At 40.2% G+C, this 19,572-nt stretch overlaps 1 protein-coding gene across 2 annotated transcripts in view; it reads right to left on the minus strand.

The window, feature by feature from the left end:
* Window positions 1-3,999: 3,999 nt before the first annotated feature.
* insyn1 (inhibitory synaptic factor 1) overlaps window positions 4,000-19,572 on the minus strand; it is a gene marked incomplete at its 3' end in the record, with an annotated part of 48,844 nt that continues 33,271 nt past the window's right edge. For both annotated transcript variants that reach the window (XM_079243942.1, XM_079243943.1), the window contains one exon: window positions 4,000-4,806. In XM_079243942.1, coding sequence (XP_079100068.1) covers window positions 4,000-4,806 — 807 coding nt within the window. The remainder of the gene's footprint in view (window positions 4,807-19,572) is intronic.

Genomic DNA, 19,572 nt, shown 5'->3' on the forward strand with positions numbered 1-19,572 from the left:
CATTAATCACTCCCCCAAACCCAATCAAATGGTGACTGATAGCTGATCTGGCCTTGTCCGGCCATCCCTCAGCTGCTGAGAGTCGTTATTTGGTTGGCCAGGGCATTATGGCTTATAGATCTTGTAGCCGATTGTGAGTGCTGCCTATGTGCGCATAAAAGCAGCAGTGTCCTCTACAAGGGGTGCATGGTGTGCAATGTAACCCTGTGCCAACTGTCCAGTGCACCTAAAGTTCAGCACATTATTCCGCTGCTGCTGACTCTGGCTCATCAGAAGCGGTGAGCTCACAGTCTCTGACTTTGCCAGAGTTCAAGTTATAATTCGGATACTATACTTTTTTTGCTCAGTGACATAAAACTTTTCACTTGTTTGAACGGAAACCAAGATGCTTATCATTCACTTCTTGGTCAGGGTCAGCGAAAGATGTGCGACGAATGGAAAGGAGTGTGTGCACTGAAAGAAAATGGGGAAGCTCTGTACAGGAGGTAGAGCTGTTATAGTTTGCTCTTGGAGCAGCAGGATATAAAAAGTACCAAGCTGCAACAAATCAACCTCAGGTACACTCTGGATGTTAGCCAATCCATATTAATCAGTGAGACTGTGTTAAGCTCTCCCCTTCATGGACCATAACAATTAACAAAAAACAACAAAACAAAGATCATTTATGTGTTGCTCTACTCACTGAAGAAGACAAAAACCAAAGCAAGCGAAGAGTGGTTATTATATTTAAACTATAGAATGAAGATCCTGAGGTTGTATATTGCTGAACTTTAGCAGTATAATCACAGTATTATTGAAGTTTGTTATTCACTCAACAGATTGTCCCTCTAGCTGTTATTAGAGAATTGATAAAGGATGTGAACCAACACACGCCCAGCACCGATGTCAAAAACCAGATTGCATGACTCACTTTGCAGCCTTTTCAAAGAGATTTTGTTTAATCTTCTGTTATGGATTAGACTAGCCAAATGACTTCCACGGGGATGTTCTGTGTCTATTTGTATTGATCTTCATTAAGTATTGTGACGGCGAAGTATGAAATTAAAAAATGAGGCGACATATTTAGAAAATATCACTTGTCGGCTAACGCAGCGTGCAGCAATAATTGCAGCAAAGATGCAGACAGGAGACATGCACATGGGCCAACTTTTACAAACACACAGCACCTGTTTTGTATGCAGTGGTATTGAAAAATTATCTTTCTGGTTGGCAGATGATTTGGCATCAGCACGCTAAGGTTTTCATAACCTTTGAATGCCTCCTGTCCTTGTCCTACAGAGAACTGAGGACAAAGCTCCACCTTATTAGAGATGAATAATGAGCCTGTTGGCAAAAGAGACACTGCTAATGTTTTGTCCAAATATCTCAAATCTGTCCCCAATGATAATGTATTCTGTTCCAGTGCCAAACAGCTCTATATTTGAAGAGGTGATTTCATTGCAGATATGACTTATAAAATCTGCAGAGTGGGGGAGAAGAAAATAAATTCCTCTTGCATATTAATGTCTAGTGGATGCATAGGCATCACAATATAAGCTTAGTTTGTTTCTGTGTAATTGATGCTTTGCCTGTGCGGTGGCATAGCTTTGTTTGTTTATGCTAATGGCTGTGATGACCTGTTGGTCCCCAATCTAGCAGGGAAATGGCAGCCCATGCTTCGGGGAGTGAGCCATTGATCTCTCTTCAGTGCTTCTTTCTTCACAGGTACTTGGGATTAACTGAGGCAAAAGCAAGACAAAAGAAAACATAACAAAAACAGGGAAATAAATCACAAAATTACCTTTGCTATATGCATGCTTAGCACACAACCTGATGCTAATTGTGGTTGTGTGTTTTTACCAAGCTGACTGGTGTAAAAGTGCACCGATTCCCCTCCTTATACGGGGCTTGATACTGCAAAAAAGCAAAACAGGTGCAATTCCCCTAAGAAGTGACCAATGTAAGAACTGAAATACAAATAAAAAAAACAAAACAAAACGGGTGAAGCGGTTCTAATCATCAGTGTTGCAGTGGTTATTTCTACCACTGAAAACTGTACGCATCTCCAGCCAGTTTATTTCAGCAAGATACCCCAGAAACCACCGCAGGTATGGACTATTAATTTGTGGTTTAACTTCACAAACACTTCTTAAAAATTCAGCTGCAAACTATCATTGTGAAAACCACTCTACAATGCACTGGGCAGAGCTTAGATATAACACACCATATATCAAACATCAGGGAACTGAGAGGAGGTGTAATCACATAGTTTTCTAAGTCTGCTTCAACTGTACATCCATGATGCAGCTCATTTATTTATTTATTTATTTTAATTGTTTTCTTGCAACTGGCTCAGGGTTTTTAAACATGGTGGTCACAACATTTTAGTTTATTTGGCTGGGCTCTACAATCCTGCTCGTAGAACCAAATGTGAGCTGGTGTTTTCTGTGGCACAGCAAAATGTTGCTGCTTCCATATCAGTGTTATTTTGGTGTTGAAGCCAGGGCTTTTGGTGGCTCAGAACCCGATCTTTTTCTTTCACAGGTATCACTAACACTGCTTTGGTGGAATAACCCCACAGTAAGCCTGGTGGGTTCATGAAAGACACATTCCAGCTACATTTTTAACAATTACTGCTTTCATAGATTTGGAAAATTCAGGAGGAGGAGATGAAAAAAGAATGTCTGGTTTTTTAAGGTTAAATCCCCATCTGGTGATACGTCAGAAAGGTCAGGCCCACTGGACTCAGCATGGATTTTACACTTAAAGACTTCAACATTTTACTCCTTCTTTTCAAACTTAAAAACACAAGGGTGAGAGGACCATGCTCACAAAGCGATTCCCCAGGGTAGATTATTGCTCTGCGGGAGGAAAAAGAAAGAGGAATCGTTCAGCGGGACCACTCTCTTTTCACCATCAGCTCTCTCTCCTGGACGCACATTTTTACTAAATGTCAGTTCTTTAGGGCAGCAGTTCTAATTTTTGTTCTGCTCAGTGTAAGTAAATAGATCTGACTGTGAGTTTTTGTTCGCGGATCCCAGGAGGGTGGCTTGCATGCTCAGCAAAGAGACCTCTCGCTGCAACCTCCTCCTAACTTATCGATTAGGAATGGCTATTGGCACTGGCCCTGTGAATGAAATGCTGCTCTACCGAGTTCACTTCCCTGCTGGGCGATTGAATTAAGAGACAAAACCTTTCTCACTTTTACTCGTTTGTTGTTGTTGTTTTCTTTCCAGACTGCTATTTAGCTCTGCTGCTAAGTCTGACGTCACCAGCGGGCAGGGAGGAGGAAAAATATTAGAAATGTCACTGTTGTTGACACAACTTAGAAAATGTCTGCATGTCTGTTTTTCCTGCCTGTCACTCATGTGTTTCAGAGAAACGACAATAAGATATTTCATAAAACCAAGGGCAGGTAAATGCTGTTGTTTTCTGACTCTTAGCTGAGATTCGTTTGCTGACATCAAAGTGAGGAGGAAGAGGCTCGACAGAACATCTGAAGACATTTCCCTGCTGGAAGCAATAATCCCCTTGACATTTGAAATTACTGGAACATGAAAAAGACAATGTTTATACAGATTCAGTGTACAGAATGAGCAACATTTTGTATCCACATTGTAGGAACAAGCATGTTCTTTCCTTGTTGCGTCTGTTGTGTGTTGAAAGTAGAAGACCTCTTTCTTACTTTTCATAGTGCTAATTTGGAGCTGTAAAACGTTTCTGTTAAAAATGATTGCTTCTGTAAACTCTATCAATGTGTCAAAGGATTACACTTACTATGTCCATTCATTTGCTCAAGCGCTAACCTTCCGGTCCAGCAGTAACCTTCGTCTCAGATATCCACTCCATTTCATTGTGATTTCCCTGAGCCTCAGAATGACCGTAGGAAGTCAAGAGATTTCCCATATATCATTTATTTATTTAGTAATTTATTTATTTGTGTATTAATCTATGAGCTATGTATTTAATATTAAATAATGCACAGTTCTCTTCATGAGATTTGTGTAACTTCGGGCTTTCTCAGTGGTCCTTTGTTTTCTGTTTGCTTGGAATATAGGGCAGTACAGTTTGGGTGCTCTTGTCTGAGACAGTTTGCGTGCTGCTATTTCGTAACAGTTTTTTGCGGCAGCCGGGATTTAAGAGACCTTTTCTGGGTAGTGTGTGAGCTCCTGTCATCCCCTTCATTGGCGAAGAAACGTAGGAAGGGTCCAGACAGTTATGGAGGAGTGAGTGCTCAGAGGAAGAACGTTTAGGGGCAACTGAGCTCGCCAGGAGGCTGGGCTCGGTATCACTGTCTGGTGTAGCGCATCCACTCTTGTCCTCTTGTAACTCCTCCTGCTCCTCCTCCTCGTCATCGTCGCAGCACAATGCGTGGTACAAGATTTTGTCACTGAAGCGGACTCGTTCTCTTGTGCCGGAGGTACGGGAGGTCTTCTGGCTGTGCGTGGAGCTGCTGGCCTCCTCACTGGATGAATCCGGGGTAATAATGCGCGGCCCGTTGGGGATAGGCAGCCCGCCGTTCATCTGTGAGTAGACCGAGGCAGTGGTGGGGGGTGGGGTGGGGGTCTGGGTCTGCGTGGGGATGGCCCCACGGCCCAAATCCACATGTTGCTCACTGGAGGTCCGGGCGGCAGCGCCAGCAGCTTCTAGGTAACTGCAGAATTCCCAGGTATCAGAAAGCACATCTGCATTGAGGAAGTCTAATCTGAAGGCTTCTCCCAGACCACGCTCACTGCTGGACGTGCTGCTGGCTGTGGCCACCGTCCAGTCATCTGGCTCCAGGTCAAAGTCAAAGTCAGACGTTAGTTTATCGATTTGACCCACCACCTGGAGGAAGAGAAAAGATGAAACAAGGTAAGATTGGACTGAGGCAAACTGGAGACAAAACTAAGAAGGGTTCAGATATTTCATTTCTTTAATTTTCACCATACGAACACTACAACTTCATAGATCTTTATAGATCAGTTGGTTAAATATCCAAAAAACTAATGTAAGACTGAGCATATTGTACAAATTTCTTTACACTCATGGTTCTCAGAGAATTATTCATACTAAGTCTGTAATTATTACATTTCTACATCAACTTTCCTCATGAAATATTTTACCCTGTGCTGTTTGCCCACTTCACACTATTAACCTATTTATTAATATGTATTAATATGTATGTACTGTGTGTTATAACATTTCGAACTAAATAAAGTTTGTTTAATTGCAAAACAGGAACAAGTACATTAGAATATGTACACAAAACATCAGGCATCTTATTTCCAATGTAAATCCCAGTTTTTCACATGGTCTCTTGTAACTCATTTATTTAAAAAAATGAAGTGTGAGGAGCGAGCGAGAACTGACTAAAAGACCTAAAACGTCATTTGTTTGTACCCTTAAATAATATCCTTAGTCATATGTAAAGTTTACATCCAGTCAGATCTACGGTTTCAATACTTCAGTAGGAACATCCTGAGTGGGAGTATTCACACCAGAACAAATATTACTCTCAAATGTTTCCTTTTACAAACACAAAGTCCTCTTTTAAAAAAGAAAGATGGGGGGATCATGTCCAACACTGAACTTTCAACCACTGGATGTATGTTCATCCAGTAAATATGATTATTTTCAGCCAGTAATAACCTTTTCCCAAAGCACATGGACAGATTATAGTTACATTAAATTCTTTAACAACATGTAAATCAGGTTTATGGACATGAATTTGCCACCTGCCCTGGTCACTCATCTTTAAAGTTACATTATGATAATATTCTAATTACTTTATTTGCATTAAGCCACCATCTCACTTGCTCAGCATCAGAAATTACAATGGCTAAATAAGGGTTTAAAAAAGTGCAATGAGGACCAAAATATATTATCTATAAAATGCCACTATCACAATTTTGGCATCAACGATGCCACATACTTTGTTATTGCAGGTTATTATTGCATGAATAAATTACTTAATGGGTCAGTATTGGACCCACGCTCCCCCACCTCTACCTTGCTGTCTTGTCAGATGTAGTAGCACCTCTGAAATGACTGTACATGTGTGGTTTTGTCACTGTGGTACAGGAGGTTACGGATCATAAACACATTTGGAGAAATTCTGCACCTTCAAACCTTTTCCCTGGTAGATCCCCGTACATGTAAATACAGAATGCCACTGAACACAGATAACAGAGACGGCATGCTAATCTCATTCTCAAACAAAGAGAAGGCACTTTTCCTATCTGCCTTAATCCAAATAATATAAACTATCCACCAATGTTTTAAATATAAGGACACAGTTGTTGAAACCAATGTAGTTTATAACGCAAATTAGTTCAGCTTGTGTTTATCCTGTTCCAGTTAGCATGTTCCAGTAGCTGCACATGTAGAGATCACAATGTTTGTGCTGCGTTGCCGAAAAAAGAAGTTTACTGCTGGATGAAAAGAACCAGCAAGCTCCTGTCTGAGCTCCAGATACAGTCTGTGGTAAATGTTATAACCATTAAAAGTCACTGCAAGTAAGTTAGATCAGTTTTATAGCCCTGTCACGGTTAGCTCCCAGAGTTTTGCTCTTCTCAATCACAGAACCAAGGTAATGCAGGGTTTAAATGTTATTGACGGTATAAGCTTGTTTTATTGATCTGTTAGGTGTTAATATATGCATGATGATCATTTTAAAATCCTGTGATTAGCCTGAGTGCCGTCACGCTGTGTGCCTGAGCTCATAGAGATCTGTCAGCATGATAAGTATTTGTCTTTATTTTTGCACTTTATTAGTTAACATGTTTCGTTCTGACTTACTTTCTGTATAACTGCTTTGCAGAGAGCTAGTCTGTAAGTTTGAATGTATTTAAATGTTTTCTTTCACCTTTGTAAGGTGATTTTATATTCTGTACCTAAACTGCAAAGCAATGCCAATCCACAATGTGATGTTTTGAGCATTAGCTGAATATACTAAATAATTGTATTAAAATGACATTTTATGAACCTGTCTAATGAGACCATGTCATTGCACATAATGCAAACAAATGTTAATTTGTTTTAACTGTATACTTTCTCTTTTTTTTTGTTTTACATAATGCTGGCATAAATTCAAAGCTGAACTATCACCTCAGAGTGGTATTTAAACCCCCCCCCCCATGTTCTCCTGTAGCATTCCTTTATTTCCTATTAAGTATTAAGTCTACGAGGATGCTACAAGTGTTGGAAAATCATCCGTTTACAGAAAACCCATTGACTTTGTTGCCTGTTATAAATATATACACAAATCTGGGATTCTTTTTCTGAAATAAATCCTGTTTTCTATTTACTGCCAGGAAGAGGCTTGTTACTTCCATTTTTTTCTTCCTTTTTTTTTTTTTTAACCTCATTTATACTATAGTGTCATTACCTACAAGCTCTGTCAACTTACGACAGAGAATTACGGAAGCGTAGAGCTGTCATCCTCATAAAAAAAAAAAGTTTGGCCTTATCACGTTATAACGTGATAGTTTTATTGTAAAAACGTGAAACGTATCACGTTATAACGTAATAGTTTATTGTAAAAACGTATAACCCTTGAACGCTGGAGGGATTACATCTCTCTCAGCTGGCCCGGGAGCGCCTTGGGACACCCCGCAGAGTTGGCGAATGTGGCTGGGGAGGGGGGCTTCCCTGGTTACTGCTGCGATCAGAACCCCGATAAGCGGTAGAAGAGGGATGGATAGATGGCACTTGGATGCACCGATGATGTTTGCATTCATAGCGATTCTCGTCCCGCTCAAGTTTCAATTAGAAACGATGCCACGTCATGGGGATTGGACTCATTTTTCCTTCCGTACAGACCCATGCCTTTTAAAACTGTCCTTAAACTACGCATATTAATTACAATGGATCGAAAGTGTTCCAAAGCACCATAATTTCACAATGTCTCAACCCAAGTATGAAGAAAAACTCTATCAAGTCCTGTAAATAAACCATTTGTGATCTCCTACCCACCCCGCACACAATTTCCTCATCTAAAGTCGAAAATGACCAAGTTCACGTTTTCAGATACATGGTATGTTTGACGTTTTTACAATAAACTTATCACGTTATAACGTAATAAGGCCCAAACTTTTTTTTTATGAGGATGACAGCTCTACGCTTCCATATAGAATAAACGCTGTTTTTCATGGGGAGTTAAGAATCACAACCCCTCACTTACTGTTCCACATTTTACTGTCTAGTCAGCTGGTCATCCTTATCTATCAGCAGACTTTTGATTGGTATAACTTCATTCACATCCATCCTCTGTTAGCGGCCGGCTTTATTTTCCTACATGCTACTTAAAACTGCCGCAGCCGACGCTCCCAGGATTTGACTACTTTCAGCATTCCCTCAGTTTGCACCGACTTGGCAAAAGGGACATGCTGCTTTGCTCCTTCAACTTGCAACTGGATACAACAGGATCTAAAGCTGCACACCTTGATCCCATTAAGAAAATTTGAAATTATTATAAAAGGACTGGAGACAGCATCTTCAAATAGCTTGTCATGGTGTTTTATAGAATGCAACTTGCTTTATATCTTTACATGAACTAGTAAGTACATATTTTAGTTTGTGTGTATGACTACAAGCAGAAGTAAAGCTTAAATGGAAAAAAGCAACTCAAACTATTGCTAGATGTCATCTTTAATTTTGTTTTTAGAAAATCAGAAATTTGTCAGAGCAGTTTAACAACCAGGACATGCTGTGATAATGATAATGACTTGGTGTGTTCACTTCAATGCTGCTGCTTTTAAGTCACAAATTCAGCCTCAATCTGACAGAAGGACCAGAAAAACTACGTTAATAAGAGCAGCTTTGTGAGAATTGGCTGTATTAATATCCTGTGCAGAAAAGATTAAACGGAAGAGGACGGATGTAAAGGTCTTGCACAAGGCAGGATTCCAAATATAATGTCAAGACCCAGCAACCAAGGCTCTGCATACAGAGATCTCATACCTAGCTGCAAGAATGCAGACTAATCCTCCCTTTCTACAGATGTTAGTTTATTAACAAGTTCACCCCAAGTGAACAGGTGCAAAGTAAACTTAACAATATTAATCACAAAGTCACTTTAATGTAAATCTGTAAAAGTTCACTTGAGACTGCATTACATGACATTTCCAGATGCTTTATATTCAGTGGAGTTGCTCCCGGCTGGCAAGTTTAACTAAAGCTTAGATTTATTCTCAGCTGCTAATAGATCTGTGTTTGCCTTTACGGCTTCCCATTATATGACTTTCAGCCATAAATCTTTAATTGTTTGTTCATGGTTTTGAAAATTGCTTTTATTTCCACCACGGCCTCCTGTGGACAGGTGTTGTAAATTGCCTCTGCGCTGCGTCAAGACAAAATTAAATATCAATTGAAATGGGGCCGTAACACTGAAAACGTGTCAGGACTCATCAAAGAGACTTCTGGGATACAGAAAGGCAGAAACAGAAGAAACATCTCTGTTCAGGTTTGCTTTTGATACTTGAATTTTCAATGTTTATGAATTCCAGTGCTTTTTGTAGCATGTCAAACGCAGAAAAACTGAAATGTTCAGTGGCTGAGTGGGAATATATCACTTAAAAGCATCTCATTTGTTGGCACCTCCGAATTGACCTCTGTGCTTCTGTCATCAGCAGCAACAGTGTTTGAGTGTTTGGTGAATAGAGTGCACTTCAGTTGGAATGAAGCTGGTTTGCTGACATCTAAAATCCAGGCCCTCCATACTTGACATTTTAGCGCCTTCAATCAGCATGTTCTGCTCTCAACAATCTATTGTGAAACAAAAACACTCACCATTCATGGAGCTTGTAAATTATACATTTCCCCAAATTATCCAGCAATTAAATATAGTGTGGAACTTTCTCTCTCTCTCTCCCTCTCTTAGTCTTTTCTCTTTTCATATGTCTCTCCAATTATATATATAATATATACAGAGAGAATTCCCCTTGCAGGGAGAAATAAAGTATTCTTGATTGTATTCTTGATATATATATATATATATATATATATATATATATATATATATATATATATATATATATATATATATATATATATATACACTACTCACAAAAAGTTAGGGATATTTGGCTTTCAGGTGAAATTTATGGAAAATGCAATATGTTCATGCTACAGTGATATAATATCATAAAAGTAAGACATTTAAGTAGAAGGATGCACTACTGATTTCCTCATCTCAAAAAATTCATTCAACACAAAAGGTAACAACAATGGTAGTTACACCACAACAAAAAATTTGAACGTCTCAATATCTCGTCATGTGCCCTTGAGCATCAATTACAGCTTGACAACGACGTCTCATGCTGTTCACAAGGCAACTTATTGCCTGCTGAGGCATGGCATCCCACTCTTCTTGAAGGGCAGCCCTCAGGTCATTGAGGTTCTGGGGTGCAGGGTCTCAAGCCTCTACACGACGGCTCAGCTGATCCCACAGGTTTTCAATGGGATTCAGGTCTGGAGAAAGTGCAGGCCATTCCATTTGAGGTACACCAGTCTCCAACAGCCGTTCCCTGATGATGCGGCCTCGATGAGCAGGAGCATTGTTGTCCATGAAGATGAAATTAGGCCTGTGCTGTTCATGTAGGGGCACAATCACTGGATTAATGATGTTATTCAGGTAGTATGGGCTTGTCACTGAACCATTCACAAAGTGTAGGGCAGTTCTGTACCAAGTGGACACCCCTGCCCACACTGTAACACCGCCACCACCAAAAGCTCGCCTGGTAACAACAGTGGCTGATGCATAGCGCTCTCCCTGACGTCTCCAACATCGTTGCCGGCCATCATTTCTGCTCAGTGTGAATCGACTTTCATCAGAGAACAGCACTGAGGCCCACTGGTTCCTCGTCCAGCGTAAATGCTCCCTGGCCCATGCAAGACGATGATGCCTGTGCCTGGTGGTGTGGTCAGGTACCTGTGCAGGTCGTCTAGCACGCAGACCACGCTGATGGAAACGGTTTCGAATGGTCTGACGTGACACTTGGGTGCCTCTCACCTCTCTTAAACGTGCCTGGAGTTGAGTGGCATTCATCATCCGGTTTCTCAGGGCAGTGTTCACAATGTAGCGGTCATCAGCACGGGATGTGGCCAAAGGACGTCCACTTCTAGGCCTTTCTGTGACTCTTCCAGTCTCTCGATATCTCTGTTGCAACCTGCTGATGACACTCTGTGACACTCCAAGCTCAGTGGCCACTTCTGTCTGAGAACGTCCTGTTTGAAGCATCGCAATGGCAAGGGACTGTTGTTCCATTGTTAGGTGTCGTCTTGGTCTCATGATGTCAAAATGTGAACAGCATGATGAGGACAACTGTTTAAACACCAGCTCTAATTGAACCAGGACATTTATTGGTCAATTCAAGGATCACACACCTGCCGTGATTTTTGCCGTTAAGCTCCTTGTTAGAGAACAGCAACTTGTGCAAAATTTATTGAAACATTTAACAGTTGGACATGTGCATTTAAAAGCTTAGAGAAAATCACATTAAGTTCACCTGTACAGGTTTGAATGCATTTTAGGCTTGTTGTGAAATTTCACCCAAAAGCTGAATATCCCTAACTTTTTGTGATTCAGATAGTGATGAACACATTTGCAGCTTCCTCAGCTGGCTCAGAATGCAGAGGACAGAGTGTACCTTGTAGAATTAGTGGCGTTAATTTGAATTCGGTGATGAAAAGGTAAATAAATGATGGTTGAAAGACATATTGCTCATATCTGTTGCATTCGGCAGCAACAAAAAAATGACATTTCATGTGTAAAGAAGCATCTGGAGGCACATCTCCACAGTAACCATGGCTAGTTTTCACCTAGGCTACAAACCTGTCATTCTGAGGGAAGTAAATGAATTTTAATATATATGTGGTGAAGGATACATTATCAAGAACTGTAAAGGCATTATGTTTGTCTTCTGTGAGAACACAAATTAAATCTGCAGGATATGATGGAATAGTCTATTCTGCTTCGATACTTTGGAACGGTGAATGACCAGGAAGTGTCTCAAATGGCTGTTGAATTCTCTAAATACACTTCAATACACTTCTCTAATATACACATTACGTAACTTTCTGACCTTAAAACTCTGCAATCTGGACTTGTTTGATGACACAGTGACATCTATTATGTGTGTTTCTGAAGCCGCTGCAGCCCAACAGCAACCTAAAGCTGAGAGACTGCCCTATATAACTTTTTTTTATCGGGACGCTGCATGACGTTGCAACATGTTCTTCTGCTGGCTGGAGAGAGCCAACAGGTCAGGGAGGATGCAGGATGGATGCTGAAATAGTTGTTGATAGGGGGCGCGTAACGGGGAAAATGGCTAACATTCTGCAATGTGTCTTGAAAATGACAGTTTGAGGTCAAGTGAAGTTTTAAAACATGCAATTACCTTTCTGTTTTTCTTCCCCTTTAACTCATAAAGATTATCTTCATTGTGTCTTTGAAGAGGTGTATTGCATCTGACAATCCTGTTATTCACTTTAAAAGTCACAAAAGCCATATAAGGTGGCCAAACATTCAAACGTAGCTGCAATGTAATAAAAGTGACTAAGTAACTGAACAGGCAATAATATTTGACTATTTGCTACTACGTTACTTTGCTGAGAAAGTAAGATGATGATGTGAAAGAAGTTATCCTTTAGCAATTCTTAATGTAACATGAACTGATGTTGAAGAACAATAAAATAAACAAAACAGTTTTACTTTTGTTGAAAAACCTTTTTTTTATGTTTTATGTTAATCTGATTGGGTTCGAATATATTTAATGTATTCCTTATTAATCGCCACACAATTTTCCACAATGACAAAGCAGAATTATGTCTTTTACATCTCGACCTTTTCACACATGATTCATCAAGAACACCTTTCCTTTGGAAGACATGCTCAAACTCTACCTGTTGGGATGGGAAGCACCAGTATGCCATTTTCAGGTCTTCCACAGATGCTCTAATGAGTCCACATCCAGACCTGTTCACTCCTGGACATTGAGGAGTTTTGCTGAAACTACTTTTGTATTTCCTTTGTTTTGCTATATTTTCTGCCTTCTTGTCCTCCCAGCATCTAATTTTTATGTATCCTTCCCAACATGTGAGCATTAAGTCAATTTAGTCTTGCAACTAAGAAAATTCTCTTGAGTTCCTGACCAGCTGAATATCAACCTGTTGATAGATTTGCACCTTAAACCACCAGGCCTCATATAGCAGATATTTGTTTTTGTATTATTAATAATGTCCGGCAAATATTTAGTACAAATTAATGCACATTGATTTGCGAAGCACCAGAATGTGCTTGAAGCGTCTAGATGCTCATGTTAATGGAGTATTTCAGATTTATTTTCAATTCACTAAATCTTCCCTCAACCTATTTTTGCTTTGTAGTTGCTAAAAACTGCTTAGACTGATGAGAAAAAAAAAACATCATCTTCTTTTCTGATTAATCTGAAACATCAAAATGTAAAAAACTTGCAAGGTGCTCAAAACTTTCCACCCCCACTTTAACTCTTAGATCTATGCCTCAGAGGCATTTCATGCTGTTAAGTCAAACCACCTGCATTTGAATCAAGCTGTATACCTCAGCATGCACGGCACTGGCTCATCTGTCAATGAGCTTCTCTGCCGATCTGCCAGCCGTGGCATCGTACACCTCACGGGTACCTGGACTGTGCTTTTCTGTTGGCAGACTGCCTGAGGCAACTGGGCTGTATGAATCCTGTAATCCTTGAATTACTCAACCTGTTTGCTGTGTGATTTGCAGACTTTTGCTCATGGAGCTGTTAATGTAAGATGCTACTCTTGGCCAGAGGGAGTCCAAATAGCTTTGTTTAGTTGATTGCTTGATTAAATTAACTTAATTTCATCAGTGCATTAAAAATCAGACTCCAGGTGTGTTTCTCAACATCAGCCTTACACCAAAACTTTGCTCAAAACACCATACTACAATAAAAAGTATGATTTAACACAATCAACATACACTGATACAACCAGAATGAGGGCAAAGTTTAAATGCTGTTAATGAAGCTGCTTTCAGTATTTTTGTACTGTTGCTGCTCCTCAGCTTGACTCTCCCTGCAGTATATTGTAGGCTAATTTAGCTTCACAGCTCTTTTCATTCAGAGGGTCTGCTGAATATTTCTAGGCCACAATGCATGCTTTATGCAGCTACAATGAACTGTGCTCTTTTCTTGCAATGAGAGAATGTGCGATGATGGAGCAATAGAGTGAAATGGTTGAGCAGATTGCTTTGCCACAAAAGATGAATGAACACATCAGGAGAAAGTTATTAGCAATGCTCACCATGTGTTTGAAATGTGAAATTGTCAAATTGTCACGATGCATTTTCTCAAGAGTCAAAAATGGAAGACAGAAGTAATTGTCATTGCACTGTTAAACAGTTCACTGGAACTGAGTTGCACCTTTATGAGGTGACACTACAGCGTGTCTAGGAGATTTTCCATGCTACCAAGAGAAGCCAAACAAACAAAATCAGTCTAAACACAAATGTATGCATGAGTGGACAACTGCTGCCACAATCTCTGAGAAAGTCTGTAAAATGTGCTACTGTATGGGCTATGTACTGGCTAATGTGGCATTTATTTACTTTGTTCAGCCGCAGAAGTAAACTTGTGGATAACCAGCTTGAAGTTATGATCATCTTTTTGGTTTTATGAGACTATCACTCCAAGCAGTTTATGACGCAGCAATGGCCTGTCCTTGCCACTGAAAAGACTCCATTTGCAGCCCAGTTAAGTGTCAATGGAAGGTTTTAGCATGGATATAAGCACTGGAAATATTACTGCAACTTCAGTCTTTAATTTTCTCTCAAAACATCTGAGGACAACTCTACTTACTTTCTTCCCTGTCGATGGTGGCAAGTAGTGTGATGATTATGCGATTATAATAACACATATACCGTATGACTTGCGTGGATGGTGATCTTGTAAATTAGAGCTAAATACCTATTCATAGTTTGTCTATAAAAAAAAAAATTAGCGCACTTAGTCGCAAACACTGCTAACAACACACCCGTACCATCTCGTTTATAGAGTCCATACAGACCCATAATTGGTTTCACTGCACACCATCAGCCAGCAGCCATGAGTCAACTGTGGTCACAGCATCTGATCAACTCAGAGCTCACTCATTTCAGAGCTCTCAGAGGTGCTTTAAAAGAGTGTCTGCTTGCCAGCATCAGGCGGGGGTTTATTACTGTACCTCAACACCTGTCTGAGATGATTGGGCTGGGTAATTGAGGGTCGAAGTGAAAGAGGGCTCTTTGAGCCTTGTCTGTGACGGAAAGTTAGAGTGATGGGAATGACAGGCCACGATAATCCAACACATGGCTGTCATGATGTAAAAACTCTTGAAGTTCCTCCTCTCTGACAGTATGGGGATTTTGGAAGTTGAATCAGTAATGTCTATTGTCCTTAAGATAATAAAACTTTCCAATATGTGTGGTGATACATAAAGCAGTTTAAGGGCAATAGATTTTTTTTTTTACGTGTTCTGTATGAGAAGACTTGTTTGTTTGAGAATAGACAGATGGAAATATGAAAGCACTTTTTGAACATTTCTCCTTGTAGAAGGACTCTCTTGTTTTCCACATTCATATTCTAGTATTTACCAGCAAAAAAATAAATAAATAGCTTTGAGAAGCGACATCTGTCGTGAGGCAGTTTGTGCATGTACAGAAATGAATAAATAAGGTGTAGTTTACCAAAATAACAGAGACGTAACAACCTCTGTGGGTTCATTTGACATGCACACGATGAGAGGGAATTTTCTGTCGATTGCTTCAGTATGCTGTGTTTCATTGGTTCCCTTCCATCTGGTAACTATGCCCCTCATTCTACCAAGAGTCATTTTCAGAGCCGACTGAGAGAAATTTTCACTACTTGTCGGTTAATTATGCAGCATCCAGCATCGAGAATGGCTTCATTTTTTTTCATCGGGAAACCTAAAATTTCGAGTGGAGCCCTTCAAACAAATCAAAACAAGCATTATTTATTTCTCAACATGCCACAGTAGATTTCCATCCTTTCCCTATGCAGCCGTTCCAGCGCTCGAAGCAGTTAATGCCAGTTTGACGGTCCTGGCAATTATCAAAATGGCTTCCATGCTGGCTTCAGAAGTAAATCAGTCACAAATATTGTTTTAATGCGCCTATCTCCCGCAGTTTTACAGTTTCTCCTATCTTTTTTTCCCCCTTCTATGCATTTCTCCTGAAGCGGAGAGAGGGACAGCATCCAAGCAACTTACATTGTAGTGATACGGTTTATCTTATCCCCCAGAAGCTAATTTATCATCCCAGACCTACTCTCAAAGGACATATTTAATGGATTCACAAGAAAAAATTGTTCAGTGACTCGTAAGCATGTGCAATCTTTTCCAGACATCTTATTCAATATTGAGTTAAAAAAAAGTATTTTCAAAGTATTTTGAGTGTTGTATACTTAACAAACCCAGCTTTATGTGAGCATCATGTAAAATATTTGTGCGCAGAATGGCTTGGCTTAAATAATTCGACTGTAGTAGAAGAACGTCAGGGCAGATTTATGAATCAGGCAGCAGGTGGCATAGACCGATGCCTGAGCTGAGCTGACAGTTTGGAAAGTGTGATTCAGATGGCAGGTGAACATCCTTTACTGGCAGGTTAGCCTGGTTGATTGATGATATGCATATCTGTGGATCCACAAAGTCACAGAGGTATGAGACAATGTGTCTCACAATATTTTTATGGGGTAATCAATGTATATCATAGATTTTATGAGTATGCTCATAAAATACATGTACGTGCATCTTCAACAGGGCCAATTTAATGCTGATTTTTGACCGTTCAGTGTACCACACATGGCAGCACAGTGGCATAGTGGTTAGCACAGTGGGATCACAGCAAGAAGGTTGCTGGTTCAAGCCTTGGCTGTGGGGATGCATGAACAGTGACCTTTCTGTGTGAAGTTCACATGTTCTTCCCGTGTATGTGTGGGTTCCAGATTGGTTACTCTTGTATCTAGGAGTGAGCATGAATGGTTGTTTTGGCCCTGTTATGGACTGGCAAGCTGTCCAGGGTGTCCCCTGCTACTTGCCCAATGACAGCAGGAATAGGCTCCAGCTTCCCCATAACCCTTAAGTGGAACAAGTGGTTCAGGAAATGGATGGATGGATGGTATACCACACTGTTTGACAAACAAAACTACCTAAAAAAGACAAGTTAGACACTGAAGTGTGCATATTTCTATTTTTTTGTGGAGTACATCCAGATGCTGCACATTCTGCTCTCTTCATTAGCTGGTTTCGTCTCGTCAGACTCTCTGGGACCAGCTTCTAAGTATGTTTCTGCAGAGATGTCAGCGGGGCTAATTCCTGTATGCTTGCTGTTCAAGATAAGTATATTTAGTGTCGTTGGAATTTTTGTGCAGTTGACTCTTCAGAGATATAATGAGTAAGTGAGTGGACGACACTGCAGAGAAGCTAATGGGGACCTGATTTAGGTCAGGCCATCTTGATTGGTGAGATGTATTGCTTGGTGTTGGCACAGGGATAAAGTGTCCTTTGAAGTGTTCGCTGGAAGCATTTGGTGTAATTATCCTGTCATGAGAGTGGCTATAAGCCTCAGACTTCATTAGGCACATGCCTCCTGCTTTTTCATCTTTTCTCAAAAAACACTCATCTTTATAGACGCCTTAAAGTGCTAAACAACGTGGTGATGAGCATCGGGCCGGTACCGCCTGACAACTCACTAATCAAAAGCATCATTGCAAACTTCACTGTATAATGGGCTTCATTTATCCCTCAGTGACTTTGGAAGAGGTAGATTTCTCCAGATGCTGAGGCCTGGGAAACCAACCACTCCTCCCTCTCCCAAATTTGGGTCATTAGTTTGGACAAACTCATTTAATAGCTGTAGGACAAATTTGGGAGATCTATGCTACAAGTCTGAAGAGGTTATGGGTTGCAGAATAAGTGAGGGAGCAAGATGGGTACAGCAACAGGGAGGCAGCAAATACAGCATGTGCTGTTGCTGGCAGAGCACACTGATCATTTATTGAGGTTCTCCTTCAATGCTTCTATCCATGCTGAGAAGCCTAGTGCCAGTAATGAGCAGGAAAAGATGGTAGGGCCACGCTACTCGGCTCCTCAGTTTGTCTGCTTCCCTGAGATAGGAGGCGGATTAGGCCTGTGTTATGTCTGGTTATGCTGTTCACATCTGAGGGGGTGGGGGGAAGGTGCAAATGCAGTCAGGCTACAGTGACCTGTTTTAATAACTCAGTTTAGTTTTCATTAACTAGGTTTTGTCTTTTATGACGACACCATTGACACAATAATAAAAAAAAGCACAACATGCGTGTGGTATATATATATGTATATATATATATATATATATATATATATATATATATATATATATATATATATATATATATATATATATATATATATATATATATATATGTGTGTGTGTATGTGTGTGTGTGTGTGTGTGTGTGTGTGTGTGTGTGTGTGTTAGTAGGGGGTTGAAGGGTAAATGTAGCTGACCTGCACCAGGTCGGGAGAATCTCTTGGGCACAAAGGAGAATGCAACACTGTGTGAGCTGGCTCAGACCAATCCAGCAGTAAATCCTTCAACCTGATACTTCACACTGCCAGTTTGTCTACAGGCCAAACCACTAAGCAGATAAACGGCAAGTATATCCTTGAAAGAAAAAAAAAAAAAGAAAAAGAACACACAAGGCACTTTTAGAGCTGCATGGTGATCCTGTTTTTTTGGTGATGACTGCTCCGAATTTCTGATTTGGAAAATATATTTAGATTTATTTTAGCTAACGCTCATTTGATGTGATGCAAAAACAATACCCCACAGAATGCTTAGTAGACCAGTGAATTGGTGTAAACATGTTAATATACAAAAATATCACAGTACAATATGAACAAATTTTCCAGGCTGTCAATGCCTGTTTGAATCACACACTGTGTACCGTCAAGCAAACAGTTAATGCTGACTGGAAAAATAATTATGTTCACATCTCATTACAGACTAAATCATTATGTTGCAATAATTGACTTGGGTACATCTTGGGCTTTGAGTTGTTTATTGGCACCATGTGTAGCAGAGAGACACTAGACTATGTAGCAATAGCGTTTCATGCTGTTAATCAGGTTTTGATCAGAACTCGGATGCAAATTTGCACTTTTACACTTTTAGAACAACTCGCCGAGTAAAAGATAATATTTGCACAAATATGCAAAAATAAAATTGTTTATAATAAAATCAAAAGAAGAAATATAAGGGATGTGGAGCTTTTAGAATCTCACTATCTGAGTTTTCTGCAAAGATATATGAACAATCATATATTAATCACATGGATGGAGTACACACATGGAGTATTCATGTGTGTGTGTGTGGATGGGGGGGGGGGGGGGGGGGGGGGGGGGGGTGTGCAAGTTTCACTTCTCTAACAGTCACAGTAACATTCCTTGTACAGTCACACGCAGTCATCAGTGCTGATCCTAAGTGAGGTCCCTTTAGTCAACAAGACTGAGTTCTATTTATAGTGGTGTGAGAAATGACTCATGTCAAGAGTTACTATGCAAAAGCAATCTCAAGCT

This window comes from Telmatherina bonti, assembly GCF_933228915.1.
Source record: "Telmatherina bonti genome assembly, chromosome: 1".
Lineage (NCBI taxonomy): Eukaryota > Metazoa > Chordata > Actinopteri > Atheriniformes > Telmatherinidae > Telmatherina > Telmatherina bonti.